At 45.0% G+C, this 14,382-nt stretch overlaps 1 protein-coding gene across 1 annotated transcript; it reads right to left on the bottom strand.

The window, feature by feature from the left end:
- Positions 1-2,564: 2,564 nt before the first annotated feature.
- Positions 2,565-13,115, bottom strand: TMEM179 (transmembrane protein 179). Its single transcript, XM_061549620.1, has 4 exons — positions 12,285-13,115; positions 8,453-8,590; positions 7,754-7,832; positions 2,565-5,421 (listed from the first exon to the last, which is right to left on the bottom strand). The coding sequence occupies exons 1-4, from the start codon at positions 12,812-12,814 to the stop codon at positions 5,197-5,199; spliced, it is 972 nt and encodes a 323-aa protein (XP_061405604.1). The 5' UTR covers positions 12,815-13,115; the 3' UTR covers positions 2,565-5,196.
- Between the last annotated feature and the right edge of the window lie 1,267 nt (positions 13,116-14,382).

Raw genomic sequence — 14,382 nt, forward strand, 5'->3', positions numbered from 1 at the left:
TACTTCGTGACGCGGGTGGGTAACGTTCAGCCCATAGGCTGCTTTACAAGAGAGACCCGCGGGGTACCTTAGGATAGATGTCACATCGTTAGCCAGTAAATACAAATACAGAACAACAAGAATCATTTTTTAAAAAATCAACACGAGGTAGGCGCTTCAACATTCGAAGGCGTAGAACCGAGGGCAACGCTCCACGGTACACGAGGAACAGCGGAAATACTGAGTTAAGGCAGAGCGTGATAAACACACGGGGAACTCAAATGTAATTCTCATCAGGGCCCCATGCGGTGGCTGGAGATGTTTGGCTACATGATCCAACACACCTTTGCCTGCCGGAGGAGCGAACTTATCCGTGTTTATCCCTAGGACAAGTTAGAAAATAATAGGGTGGGCAATAGGGGGAGAGATCGTGCGGGTGGGAGAGATGTTGGAGTGGGAGGCTGGACAATTGTTGGGAGAGGAAATGGGTTGTTGAAGGATTCGAAAGATAATTGATCTTGTTTTGCCCTGTACTCCCACCTATTGGTGAGATTTAGTAGCGCAGTTTCCCCCATGTTCTTAAGAAACTAAACATTTTGAATGGCACCATCATCAGTGCTGTGCAGTTGGTTTTGTTCCCGATACGCTCATTATGGGTGCAGTTGTTGTATACCGAATTAATCTCGTTTCATTCCTGGCCACATTGACCTGCGTGGTGAAGTATGGTCGAACAACCCCACATAGTTGACACGGCATTGGGGAGAGGTCTTCACTCAGCAGTTGATTGCAAGGGACTATAACTGTCTTATCATTTTATTATTAACACGATATTAATAAAGAATAAAAGGGAAATTTGGCTCTCTGTTGAAACTATCTGCAATGTTGAAGTCAAAGACGCCTCAGTTGAGGCGTGTTGGACTTCTTTGACACCGTACGTAGCGTAACCGCGCTAATCGGAGGTGAAGGACAACAAACTAAACACACAAAGCAGTTCTAAAGAAATGAGTTTGTCAATCTAGATCTAAAAGCGCATAGCTCCGGTGGCTTCCTAATATCGACAGGAAGAGCGTTCCAGACGGCCGCAGAAGCGCATCTGAAAGCACGCGATGCGGTGACCACCGCCTTTGTTCGATGGCTGAGCCAAAAGCTTCTGCGAAGGATGAGCGGAGCTCGCGTGATGGTTTATGCTCTTTTACGAGTTCAGCAAGTTATTGTGGTTCATTTGTGGCACGCAATTTATGCGTGATGAGTGTAATGAGTGTTCTGGGACCTGGTGTAGAGATGGCCCCCCAACTCACTGAGTTTGATTCGAATCAGGGCTAATTCTAAAAGGTGTTAAAGCACTATTTTGAGCCTAATACGGCAGTGTAATTCACGAGCCGTCTCTACGTGCCATGTCCTTACTCAAATAAGTCAGCGAGAATGGCTTTCCATGCAGCTCTGTCCATGATATTACTCACGAGTATCCACCCCCACCCACCTCAAGTTCAAGTTCATTGATTAGGTATAGGCCTGTGACCCATTCGGCTCTTGAAATGGGTGCAACCGCAGCAAACAAAAAACAAAATCATTAACAATGAAACATCTTAAAGTGAATATGTGACTAAGTGCAAACAGAAAATCCAAGAAAAGACAGTTTGAAGCGTATTTTGCTTATTACGAAGGTGAGACCTCAAGAGACCAGGATGCGTCTCATTTGCAAGAGTGTGACCTGGGTCATTCATCTACACTCAAACTAAAACACATTATTTTATTCTACCAGGAAAGGCCCATTGAGCTGTACAGCTCTTTTTGTCATAAGCGACCTGGCCACAAATGATAGCTCAACGAAGTTGGCTTTTCACGTGGAAATGTATAGCAGCCAAATACTCCCCTCCCTTTGATGCTGCTAATCCTGCATAATGCATGGGCATAATATGACTTTGAAAACCCCCCCGCCCACCTCCTACGCATTTCACAAGTAGTACTAGTCGCATTCCTGCATTTCCCATAAATATGCTAAATTCCTCTTGATATGCAGATTCTTTTGTCAAGGCGCACTTTCCCCCCCCCCCCTTCCAACCCAGCTTAAAAAGACGCTCCAAGCGTGGTGGTGTTTCATTTAGACGCTGTCGCCTCGACAGACCTGGTCTTCACCTGAGGACGGCTGCTTGTGTTGTGGCCGAAACGTCGTGAGAATTATTTTATTATGTTTTTTTTTTTATTTTATTACTTCCCTTCTACGTAACTTTACCGAAAGAACCAAGAAGATGAATCCCTGCAGTCACGAAAGCTTTAAATCGAATTCAGCCAAATACTCTTTTAACCGCACGTTTCGAAATGTGGAGGGAAACAACCAGAGGACTCGATGAAAAATCCACGCGATCACGGAGCGAGCGAGAGAGAGAGATGCAAACTCCAAATATAAATCCGTCGGGATCGAGATCGAACCCACGACCCTCTTGCATACTAGGCGAGGGAGTTAACATCGCGAGGGAGGGCGATTATTGCTGTTTAACCTCCATTGAATTTCCCAGTTCCATAACATTTTAACACACATCAAACACAACGTCACAATTTGTGCAGTTTTGTTATTGTTTTAATCGGCTTGACAGTGACGCTCATTGCATTCCAAACGAAGACGGAGTCATGAACGATGGCTACTAAAAGGCGAACTTAATGCTCATAGCATGCGGTGATTTTGAATCGTTAGCCTTAAAAACCTAAAGAAGCTGACACTTGGCAAGTCGAAAGCGAGACGGCGCTGCACTTTGCGAGTTTAAGGTGTATAATTTGATACAGTAATATGAGCGATGAAAATAATTGTAATACTGTCAAACTATTAAGTGTCGTGCTAAATCACGACAAGTACATAGCCACGTAGGTACATCTCACAACGTAATTATGTCATAAGCACAATACTTGGTAACAGGGCTTAAAAAGAGGAAATGCTAATTTTGGCCATTAAAATATATGTCTGTATTTCAGTAACAGGCAGGAAAGTTATCGCCTGCCTGACAATCCTCACGAGTAAAATAAAGTCAATACATGTTACACTTTTAAAATAAGACACTTATGACATCCAGTGGTAGCTTGATATAAGCACATCCCCTTGGGAGCCAGCACACGTGCTTATATCCGGAGTAGAGTGCTTGTATCAGTAGTTATCCTTCACCTCCCCCAACCAATGCAAAGGACAGTTTTGCTTATATTAGAACTGAGCTTGTAAAATGTGCCCCTCATATCCAGCTTCTACTGTAATGCAAACTAACATTATACAGCAGTTGGGTTATGTTGTTGAATTGCAATTAGTAGTGTGAGACCCTGCAAAGGATTATGTGTTCCGATATTATTTTAAAAAAAATACAGCCACATGCATAGTCTACTTCATGCTGTCACACTTTTTTAAAATAGTCCAAGACTGTGTCATTTATCTTCCAGTTTCATTTAAAACGCTTGCACGACGTAACGAATTACGCGAAGTTTTAACGCTGTGCTTGCCACCCCGAACGGATGACAGGGCTGACATTCCTCGGCAAGAAGTGTACATAGCTTGGCTTCGTTCTAACAGCGCCTACAAGTTGCTTCACGCCATGGACCACAACTCCCGCAGTGCACTTTGCGACTGGTATTTTATTTTTATTTTACGGGTCGTGCTCAGGTGCCACAACCCAACTGCTGCCGTACACGAGAATGAACGATGATACACTTAAACACCGCTTGCGGTGACTAAACGAAACTATTTAAACGCAACTATTATTTTAGGTTACCAGGTAAAGCCCACTGAACTTTATAGCCCTTTGCAGAAGCGAACTAATGATAGCTCAACAAGGTGGCTTATCACGTGGAAATTGATGTCAGCCAAATACTCTAAAGACATGTTTCTTAATGTGGTGAGTGCTCGCAATTAAGCATCCCTGTGACCCAGGTTTAATTCCTGTCCTCACAATGTTTTTTTATGAATAAAAACGGCTTCGGGCACCTGGTAATGATGCCTCCCCTGGTAGGCTACCCCTGGAACTCTACCGGGCATGTCCAGGATACTCTGGCGGGACTATGTCACTCGGCTGGCCTGGGAACGCCTGGGAATTCCCCAGGAAGAGCTGGAGTCCGGCGACAGGGAAAGGGAGGTCTGGACCGCCACTACTCAACATACTGCCACCGCGACCCTCACCAGGATAAGCGGATTGAGAAACGAACAAACGGACGAACCACCTTGGCATATGTCCTTCCTCCCAGATATTTTCCATTCCTTGTGTGCCACTCTGTTAATATTCTTGATCATCAGCCATCATCTCTCTTAAAAACACATCCTGCCCAAAACCCACTCACTTTCCTTGACAGTTTGAATGCATGTCAATATAACTTGTGTATGTTCACGAATCCACGTGTTCATCCGTCTCTCTAAATGTAATTACAGGCATACATTTCTCCACGGTAGACACGCTTTTTACTTCCTGTTCCACGTTTTTGTTGCTAACGAACACGTTTCTAAACTACATATCACAGCAGATAGTAGGACGCCTGCTTTGACCTGTTATCCTACGGCACTGTGCTGTGCTCACATGCAAGCAGCGGTAAAAAAAAATTGAAAACAAGATGCAAAAAAAATCATACTAAACCAAACAAATCGGCTTATTTCAAAGCCTTATATTATTGTGCTCCCCAGAGAATATGCACAATATGATGATTCATAAAGTATTTTTGGTCGCATCACGTAAGTAAAATGTGTCGTAAAACCCTCCCCCACTCGACACAGCCAATTCATATTTTTTATTTCGGTTGTGGCGATTGTAGAGGCCTCTCGTCATAGCAGGGATCACGTGAACCCACCACATGGTAGACGAATTGAACGATTATCGATTCTCATCAAATATCAATTAATTATCAATTATCGATTCTTGAACGCACAATTCGATGCCTGCATCACGAGCGCAATAATTTAATTTAATCAATGAATCGATACACGTAGTTCACATTTAAAAATGACCAAATCGCCTAATTTAGTAAAACTATCAACATTGCCCCCCTCACTGGCAGACTACAATACATCCATCCATGAAACATGCTGCCCTCATTATAGCCTTGCTTTATAATGACTCGAATATATCGAATGAATTAAGTGATTATCATCATCATGATCGTCATCATTCCACACAGACACACACGTTTTAGGAACGTTAGCGGGCAGCAAAGCGCAAGCGAGCTGCGCGTGTTTCCGCCCCACGGCGGCGCTCCTCAGATGAACGCGCTGGGTTGCTTGTCACCCGCCTGAGCCGCCGGGCGTCGCTCGGCCGAGGTGGGCCCTGCACTGCCGCCTCTCGTCACCGCTCGGTTCATCAGAAGCTCCTTCTCGCGCGCCAGGCTGTGCAGGAGGTCGCTCTGTCGGTGGCTGCGGTAGACCTTGGCGAAGGCGAGACCAGCCAGGGCCACCCACGTGAGCCACGCGCACCACAGCCCGAACTGTGGGGCAGAAGGCTGTTAGTTGAGAGTATTTGCCTGCCTATAGAATGTCCACGTGACGAATGAGCCACTCGCTTGTGGCCAGGTCGCTTCTGAAAGAGAGCTGTGTGGCTCAGTGGGCTTTAACCGGTAAAATAAAACCAAAGTAATCGACCGACTGTGCCCACACTCTCCTGGGGACTGACAGAGGGATGGGCGCTGCAAACACCAACAGTGGAGAGGTGAACAAATAACGAGCAGGTGCCCTGAGAGGTACTGAATGCGGGGTTAAGGGTGGGGTTCAGGGCAGTGTGAGGAGTAGTGATCGTGGCTAGTTGGCTAGTTGGTTAGGGTTAACGGTGAACCACAATACCTTGCTTGAACCGCAATGCATTGTGGATCTCGTCAAGGAGAAAAAAACATCGCGCGAACTTTGGTCATCCCTGCAGCAGCTTTTGGCTAACCATCGAACAAAGCAGGTCATTGCATCGCGCGCATTCAGATGTGCTTCTGCGGCCGTCTGGAACGTTCTTCCGTCCAATATTCGAAAGCCACTGGAGCTACGCACTTTTAAATCATCGAGATTGAAAACTCATTTTTTTAGAACTGCTTTTTGTGTTTTGTCTGTTGTCCTTCACCGGAACCTCCGATTAGAGGAGTTGACTACAACGGTGTGAAGGAAGTTCAAAATACATAGAGGGTGGAGATATAATGGAGTTGGCGGCTGGACTCCACCCACAAACTGCTTGACCATCGCAGGTTAAACATCCAGGAGGGGTTGAGGGAGTAGAGGTCAAGTCACGTCCAGTCTCTCTGTTCAAAAAAACAAAGGTGTGATGGTCATCTTAATTGTCATCCCTGAGAGAGTGGTGGAAATTCGACATTCCCATGACAGGGGCCAGGTATTCTTTAAAATGATCTCTCTGGTCCTAAATTGGCTGAATTGTTTATTCCAAGCAATTTAGGTTGAAATTGGCTGTAATTATTGCATGCACATCGTCACTGTAGGGAGTCTGAATGTAAACACCACGTTAATACTGCGATTATAATAGCTTTCGAAAAGTCAAGATGAAGAAGGTTAGCACATCTTTTTACGTAGAAAGACCAAAATGTTGCATTCCACCTCATGACATTATTGATATATTTTTTTACGTAGACATGACATCCTTTGTCAGATAGTAACTTCAAAGCTTTCAGCTGTGGCCCTTCTGTGAATCCATGAATATTTAAAATCACTCAACTGTTTTCGATGGTGTTATGGGCCATCTCTAATGCATCACTATGTGGCCACTCTCAGTGCTTTCTAGGCACACACGAGGACAGATGTGCGACTCCTAAGATCAATTTTGCGTCGATTGTTACCCTCCTTTCAAAACACATGGTAACGAACTCACTGGGTACAAACACATTATCGTATCGGAAGTGTCTTTTCCCAAAACGCACACGGTAAGTGTGTGCAGCTGACATGAATGAGAGCGGGACTGGAGACTTGGCCCTGCTGATGTCAGCCGACGTGCGTTTCTAAAAGCTACGTGTAAACGGACGGTGTGATAAACGTGCAGCGCTGCTGCAGAGTGGTCACCATTTTGTCTCGGCTGCCATTTTGTACGCAGAAACAAAAGGGCAATTTCTTGTTATTGTTCCTCATAAATCCATTCGCATCCTAACAATTCCCTTTGTTATCTATACTTTTAAGATTAGTTACTAAAAATAATAATATTTAACTGTCTAATTTATAATGGTGGTTGTGGGAATTTTTCTGCGACTCTTAAAACCCCACTTTGCATTGTTTCTGTGAGGCAGCCGAAACAATTATGATTGGCGCCTTATAAATGTTTGCAAATGCTTGTACCTCCGATTAGCACGGTTGGCTACGTACGGTGTGAAAGAAGTTCAACAAACATACGTTATTTGTAGCGCCGCGTGACATTTTGAGCTGTTAGGGTGCATGTCGAGTGGAGGAGGACTTTCCTCGGTGTACGTTTGGCCAGACGGGTAGGTGGCCTAACCCAACAATCTTTTGCGAATCTCGGTGATGAATAACATATACGATGGTGCAGTCTCACTTTTGGTGCAATTAGTGTAGGCTTTGCTACGTTTCAAATTGCATACAGATGAAACAATTGTCTTCGTTGTGATATGAGAATGCAGTAGGCCAGTTTACAATGTAAAAAAACAATAGACCTGTAATATTGATTTTGTTTTTCCCAGCCACGGTTCTAAACCAGTATGAATACAGGTATTGGCACTTCCATTTCATCTCCGCACGTGGCAGCTTCTTGCATCTGCTGAAAGCATTGTTACGTGTAATCAATCCCGAAAATCAATTACTTTGTCTTAGAAAATCCTGTACCTGGATTACCCCGAAGTGCGTGTAGAAGGAAGTTGTAATGACATCCATATTGAGGTTCATTTCTTGAGCCTCCTCACAGCTGTAGACAAACAAAAATTCAATGCACGTTACATGACGTCGGGTGAAAACACGGGTATTCTCATCAACATGAGTCCTGGACATTGTGGTCCAAGCTCATCAACAGCAATTTACATGGATAAACGACGTGTCCTCTAAAGATCGTGAGCGGATATGCCGTGTCTCACACTAGGGTTTGGGAGGGAATTATAGGGGCCTGCAGTGTGTAGTATAACGGTGAGCACACTGGAGTCAGAGATGCAGGCAGTTCATAATCTTTGATAATTACTAGGTAAGCATTATGGGGTTAATTCATTGTTCACTTCCGCGAAATACAAAGATTCGTGGATTATTAGAGTACAAATTTGTGGATTTCTGCCGTATTTTGTTGCCCTTTGGCCAATCAACTGCCGAATAAGGGCCTACTTACACCATACGGGTCATAGATGTTGTTTCACAACACTTCACCACGCTGGTCAGTGTGGTTTGGTGAAGACGGAGAGCAAAGACATGGAAGCATAGGCGTACCGTACAACAATTGAGTATTTTTTTTCCAGACTGCGCTCTGCTGGCACACGATGTACCCTGGTAAGTCTTTTTTTTGTTTACGTCGATTTTGTTTTTCCTCGTGTGGCCTCACACCTGTCAGGCTTGCCGCCCGGAATGGCGATGCTGTTGCACCAGACGTTGAAACCCACGCTCACCACCGTGCTTGCCACGAAGGTCATCATCGCCACCAGGCCGCTGCCCACCAGGTTGAGAAACGCCGCAAAGAGGGTGCTGCAAACACACACACAGACACACATATGCATGCAACTACAACAACAGCCGCGGATTTTGCTACTAAAGTGGCGGTGGTGACGTCACCACAGCTGTTGTGGCCAGGCTAGGTGCACTAAGTGCACACATGCTCAAGCAAAGTTGAGGTGGCACCAGTGCCGGATTGTCCTAGTAGCAACATATGATACGGGCCTCGCACTTTCAAGGGCCCCGCGCTAAATGCTTTCAAGCTATCAATTCCGGTTCAGTGATTCTGCACTTGCTCTATTACTATAGTACTATACTGCCTTCAACTTTTATGAACGACTGGGTGTTTAAGGTTAGCGATTTGTCGGATTATCTGGCTGTATAGCAAATGATTTTTTTTCATTACTTACTATGGAAGTTAAAAGTTAGTGTTTTAATATTTACGTGTTTTAAAATTTTTACGGCCCCTTTATAACATGTGCTACAGGCCCTGCACTAGCTTAATCCGGCACTGGGTGGCACATGCTCACAATGCAGCAATGTGGCAGGCAAGGGTTGGTGGACGAGGCTCGTCAGAAACTTGGTTTGCGAGCCCCTCTGACTACTTCTTCTTCTTCTTGTTCGTCCATCAACGTTGATGATGACCATGGCACGTTTCGTCATTTTGTTGGGTTTTGATGAGTGCACAGATGGCTGAGCAGGCCAATCAGAGCCCGGCATTCTCTGTGGCACACTGGACAGGTCAGGGAGGATGTAGAGCCCTGAGGTGCAGCCACACGTCCTTCCTTGGTAGATTTGCGCTGCTGCCTCTTCAAGATAGGCACAGGAGCTTCTCCTACTCTCACAGAGGACTGCACCGTCCTGTACTTTTATTCTCCAGGCAGGTCGGTCCTGTTTGTGAGCCCCTCTGACTACTATCCCCTTGTATTCAGGTTTTTCTCTGGGTACACCTCGTTTCAAACCCCAGCAATTAAATGCCATTGTTGTCAACTGCATTTTGTGTACAGTACACACAAACAGAATCTAAATATTAATTTAAACTGGAGGAATCCGATTAGCTATAAAGCTCTTTTTCAGATGTCCAGTAGGGACAGATAAGAACGTTACAACAGCAAACAATACAAAAACACGAAAGGAGTGCAAAGTATAGGAAAGGTAAACAAATCACTTAAAAGTATACAAATACAACTACAATTTTTTAAAATCTTACCAGGTAAAGCCCACTGAACTATTAGCTTCTTTTTCAGAAGCAACCCATCCACAAATGATAGCTCAACGAAGTGGCCTTTCACGTGGAAATTTATAGCAGGAAAAATAATCGAAGTGATCTAAACACATGTACATACAAGACACAGACGCAGCTGTCCAACACTACAGACTGACATAAAAAAAACCACACAGCAGCCAGCAGAGTGCATTACAACCCCATCACTGCCAAATGTCAACACATTCGTGTTTTGATCCCACGTGGCACATGACATCTGGGACTCTTTGAATGGTTAATTTGGAATAGCTACTGTGGTATAGCAATTAAGCATACATCCTTCCGTTGTTGAACATGGTAGAAAAACATTCAATGAAAGTTTCAGAGGTTCTGAATTTTTCTATTTTGCAACTTTAAGTGCCTTGAAGCGCACACAATGTATGTTATAGAGGTCTTGGTAAAAAAAAATCACAATGTTGTGTCTAATCAGCTCCAGGCTAGTCACATGAGAATTATATTTGCCATGATTGATATCGCATGAAGTCATAGATGTTATCTCCGCTACTATTAATATGCATCTGTGTGCCAGTCTTTGTTTTTCTCATGTGCAGTGACTTGGAAAATATTGGCATCATGTGGTTGTGCTTTAAAATTGCAGCCAAATTTCAATTTGTGCCACATTTTCCGGATAATGGGACGCCCAGGATAGCTTGTGGCCAGAGTCTATAAAGTTATACGAACTGTAGAGAACCCTGTTCTTTGGGTCTTTCGGTAAAGTCACGTAGATAGAAGAAAAAATAATAAAAATAATAACAATATCACGACGTTTCGATCGCAACACAAGCAATCGTCATCAGGTAAAAAAAAAGATGACGATTGCTTGTGTTGCGATCGAAATGTGATATTGTTATTTTGATTTTTTCTATCTACGTGGCTTTACCGAAAGACCCAAAGATCACGTAGATAGGTGGAAAGAAACTAACAAAAAAACTGCGACGTTTCCATCACAACACAAGCGATCGTCATTGTGTCGTGATCGAAACGTCGTCGTTTTTCGCTATTTTCTTTAAACCTATCTACGTGACTTTACCGAAAGACCCAAAGAATATGAATTCCTGCAGTCACGAAAGCTTTAATTCAAGATTTGTCGAGAACCCGTTCCTCTGCAACGGACAATACGAGATAGCTACGATTTTCACTCTTCTCACAATCCTCCTGTACCCACAGCACTAAAGGTAATCAAACATTTTTACGAACTGAAATTCCAAGATAATATTTATCGTGAGGTTATTTTTGTTTTATATTCTCTACACTTAAAAAAATATTCTGTTAAATAATAATAATAGGACAAATGTAAAAGTTTGAGCGATTCAAAATGAACCGTGGTTAGTCTTTTGTCTTCGTTACTCCCACCTTTTCGGTGTGGCTATTATTATTATTGCTATGATTGTTACGTCTTCTGAACGTCTCCTTCCGCCGTTTCAATGCAATGCAATGTTTATTTGTTCCACAGAAAATCCCGTGAAGCCAGTTACCCAGATATTTTCGGTGGCAATGGCTCGCAGCAGTCACTAACAACAGAGTCGTTGTTGGGGTGGACAGGAGCCCAGCCAGCAGACAGCCAGGAAACTCGAGGTGTAGATCATCATGATATATTATTAATACCGTAGTCGTTTGATGGGCTGCCATACCTGCCCACGTAGCCAGTTACCCAGCTAGTTTCCGTGGCAGCCACTAACAACAGTTATTGTTGGGGTGAACAGGAGCCCAGCCAGCAGCCAGCCAGGAAACTCGAGGCATAGATTAATTTTAATAGGAGTTTGATGTGGTTTCACAAACACACCTTTCGATTACACTATGTAACACAATTTTGGTTCCTGGGTAGTAAATGTTATTTCGTAATTGCTTATGCCTAAAAAGTATAGAAAATGGCTATTATTCCCCACAAACGTTGCTTTTGTGACCAGGACAGTGATATTTAGAAATTTACCTATTTTTCAATGAGAAAATTGGCGAATTTATGTCTTTTCGTTCACATAAAGTCAGAAAAAAACCATATTAATCAAAATTAGCATGTATTTATACTATAAAGTAATACAAAAAAAATACTACACAACAAAGTCTATAGATAGGTACCACTTTACACTTTTCCTAGGAAGTCACGAGTCATTTTATTTTATTAATGCTGAAAAGAACACGTGGCGTGCCTAATACTGGCACAAATCTGCCAACTAAAAAGCGCCGTCACATTAATAACACTCTTACAACGTTAACAATACACATTTTATACAATAAGAAAAAACATATACCATCTAAAAGTAGTTGTCCTATGCAGTCTAGAATTGGGCCCTGCCATTATAACACTGTGACAACAACAACAAACACCGTAACGTGGAATTTCCGCCGCTGCGCTCAATCAGGGGCGGTCAACAGAGACACGGGAGGCGCACAGTGGCACGAGAACAACCCGCGCGCATTGTGACGAGGCATCATCATCAGCAGCAGTCACCTCCCTTTACTCACTCGTCGTGGCCCTTGCATTGGTAGAAGATGGTCCTCCACGCCTGCACGGCGGCGAGCAGGAGCGACACGATCCCGGTGAACGTCGCGAACTGACAGGCAGAAGGGGCTCCCCACATGGCCACCACGAAACTCGCATCACCGGTGACCCACTCGGCCAGGGAGGTCAGGGGCGGGAGTGCACGAGCGAAGGATCTCACTCCTCCTCCTCCCTTAGTCTCAGCCACTCCATCGATAAAGTAATCCACGTCGTAGTCATCACGATCCTGCTGGTTTTGCTCCGGCTGCTCGGTCGGTTCGGTGTCTTCAGATTTCTTCCGCATGATGAGAGAAACCGTCGGAGGCGGTGGCGGTGGTAACCGGTGCCGTGCAAGCTGCGTGCGGTTGGGACGCTGCCAGGCGCCCTGCGTGTAGAGGAGACATCGACCCTTGAAGTCGTTGCCGTTCTGTGCCAGTGGCACGAGCACGAAGAAGGCGAAGATCATTGCCAGTACGTAGGCAGCGCACTGGCCGAAGAGCACGGAGTTGGCCATGCCCACGGTCTGTGTCTCTCTTGAGTTTGCCAACGCGAATACGCAACGGGCGCGTGTAAGATGTTTTATACGCAACTCCGATTAGCTCGATTTGCTACGTACGGCGCGAAAGAAGTTCAGCATACATACCACAGCACGTGTATATATTTCTAAAATGCGTAAATGCGCGCTCGACAATAAAAACAAATTACGAGCTTGGTAACAAACAACAAAAATCTACTGGTGATGACAATAGCCCCACAAAAAACGACCGAGCTCTCTGCAACTATTGACGCAGCGGTGATTGTTGTGAACGTTCGCTGCTGGGCCGTGATGTTGTCCACCACAAACGGCCAAAGTTAGCGGGATTGCCTCCTCTGGCCGCTGCTTCTGACGCTGACGATGATGGAGCGTGAGAGGAGGAGGAGGTGGTGGAGAATAGGAGAGAGACAATGGGGGTGGGGGGAGAGTGGGTAGTAGGGAGAGAGGGTGGAAATTTATGGGCGCGGTTCGTCTGACCGCCGGTGATGTTTGATGGAGAGATTGCCAAAGTGTGGATAGGAGGAAACTGGGAGGGATAGATGTTGGGAGGAGGAGGAATAATTGGAGGGCGAGAGGATGCAAGTTAGCGGGGTGCTGTTTGTCTGGCTGCTGTTGACGATGATGGTGGTGGTGGGGAGGAGAGTGATAGGGGGAGTGGATGGAGGAGATGGATGGAGGCTACTGGAGTTTGGGGCCCCACACCCCCACACCCTGCACCCCACCCGTGGCATCCTTGTCACGGGACGGACTCGGATGAGAAATGCATTTACAGCGGAAAGAGCCGCAACTCAGATGATTACCCACATCAAAAAACGGACTCCCCCAGCCCCATCACACAGCAGTCATTGTGTTGTATTTTTGCCATTGGTACAAACACACGCGCATGTGCCAGAGAGTAGTTCTGCTAAATTGTGTATCGAGGCATTGATACTCATCTCCTATCAACAGCCAAGAGAAAGTGGCCGGCGGGAATTCCACATTCCTATAGCCGGGGGGGGGGGGAGTCTCTCCATAAGATAATCACTGCTGACTTCCCGACAAAGTGTTACTCATTGTATCGACTCCGGAGGGAGGGATGATGATGATGAGTCAACCTCCCAACCAGCAGGATTTGAACTGACAACCTTCTACTTTTGTGTCAGAACGCACACAAACACACAATATGTGTATTGACGTGGACGATATATTGACCAACAGCTAGCTATACCGTTACAGTGGTTTAGACGCATTTCAATTTCAGTATACGGGAGGGCCCATGGCACTATTAGCACCTCCTGTATTACAGACAGGAACAACATGTGTGTTAGTGAGCACCTATTAATGAAAACTGGAACAACACCACATGTTGTTGTAACAACAACAACACGTGGTTTTGTTGTAACAACAACACCACGTGGTGTTGTTCCAGTCTTTATTTCAAAATAATAAATACAGTACCACGTATACTGCACATGACGGACCTGTCTACATGGCTTCACGTCCCCCCATTGTCCCAAGTCACAGCCGGCGCGAGTCACAAAATCACAGCGTTGGGCAGTTACATACAC

Source organism: Lethenteron reissneri, chromosome 11 (genome assembly GCF_015708825.2).
Source record: "Lethenteron reissneri isolate LAM-NWPU_2019-01 chromosome 11, ASM1570882v1, whole genome shotgun sequence".
Classification (NCBI taxonomy): domain Eukaryota; kingdom Metazoa; phylum Chordata; class Hyperoartia; order Petromyzontiformes; family Petromyzontidae; genus Lethenteron; species Lethenteron reissneri.

What these genes read in the sequence shown, in the direction of transcription:
- TMEM179 (XM_061549620.1), bottom strand. Translation starts at nt 12,814, where the DNA reads ATGGCCAACTCCGTGCTCTTCGGCCAGTGCGCTGCCTACGTACTGGCA. An exon ending in CCGGGCGGCAAGCCTGACAG is followed by an intron (nt 7,833 to 8,452) that starts GTGTGAGGCCAC and finishes GTTTGTCTACAG; the next exon opens with CTGTGAGGAGGCTCAAGAAA. An exon ending in CGCACTTCGGGGTAATCCAG is followed by an intron (nt 5,422 to 7,753) that starts GTACAGGATTTT and finishes TCTGCCCCACAG; the next exon opens with TTCGGGCTGTGGTGCGCGTG.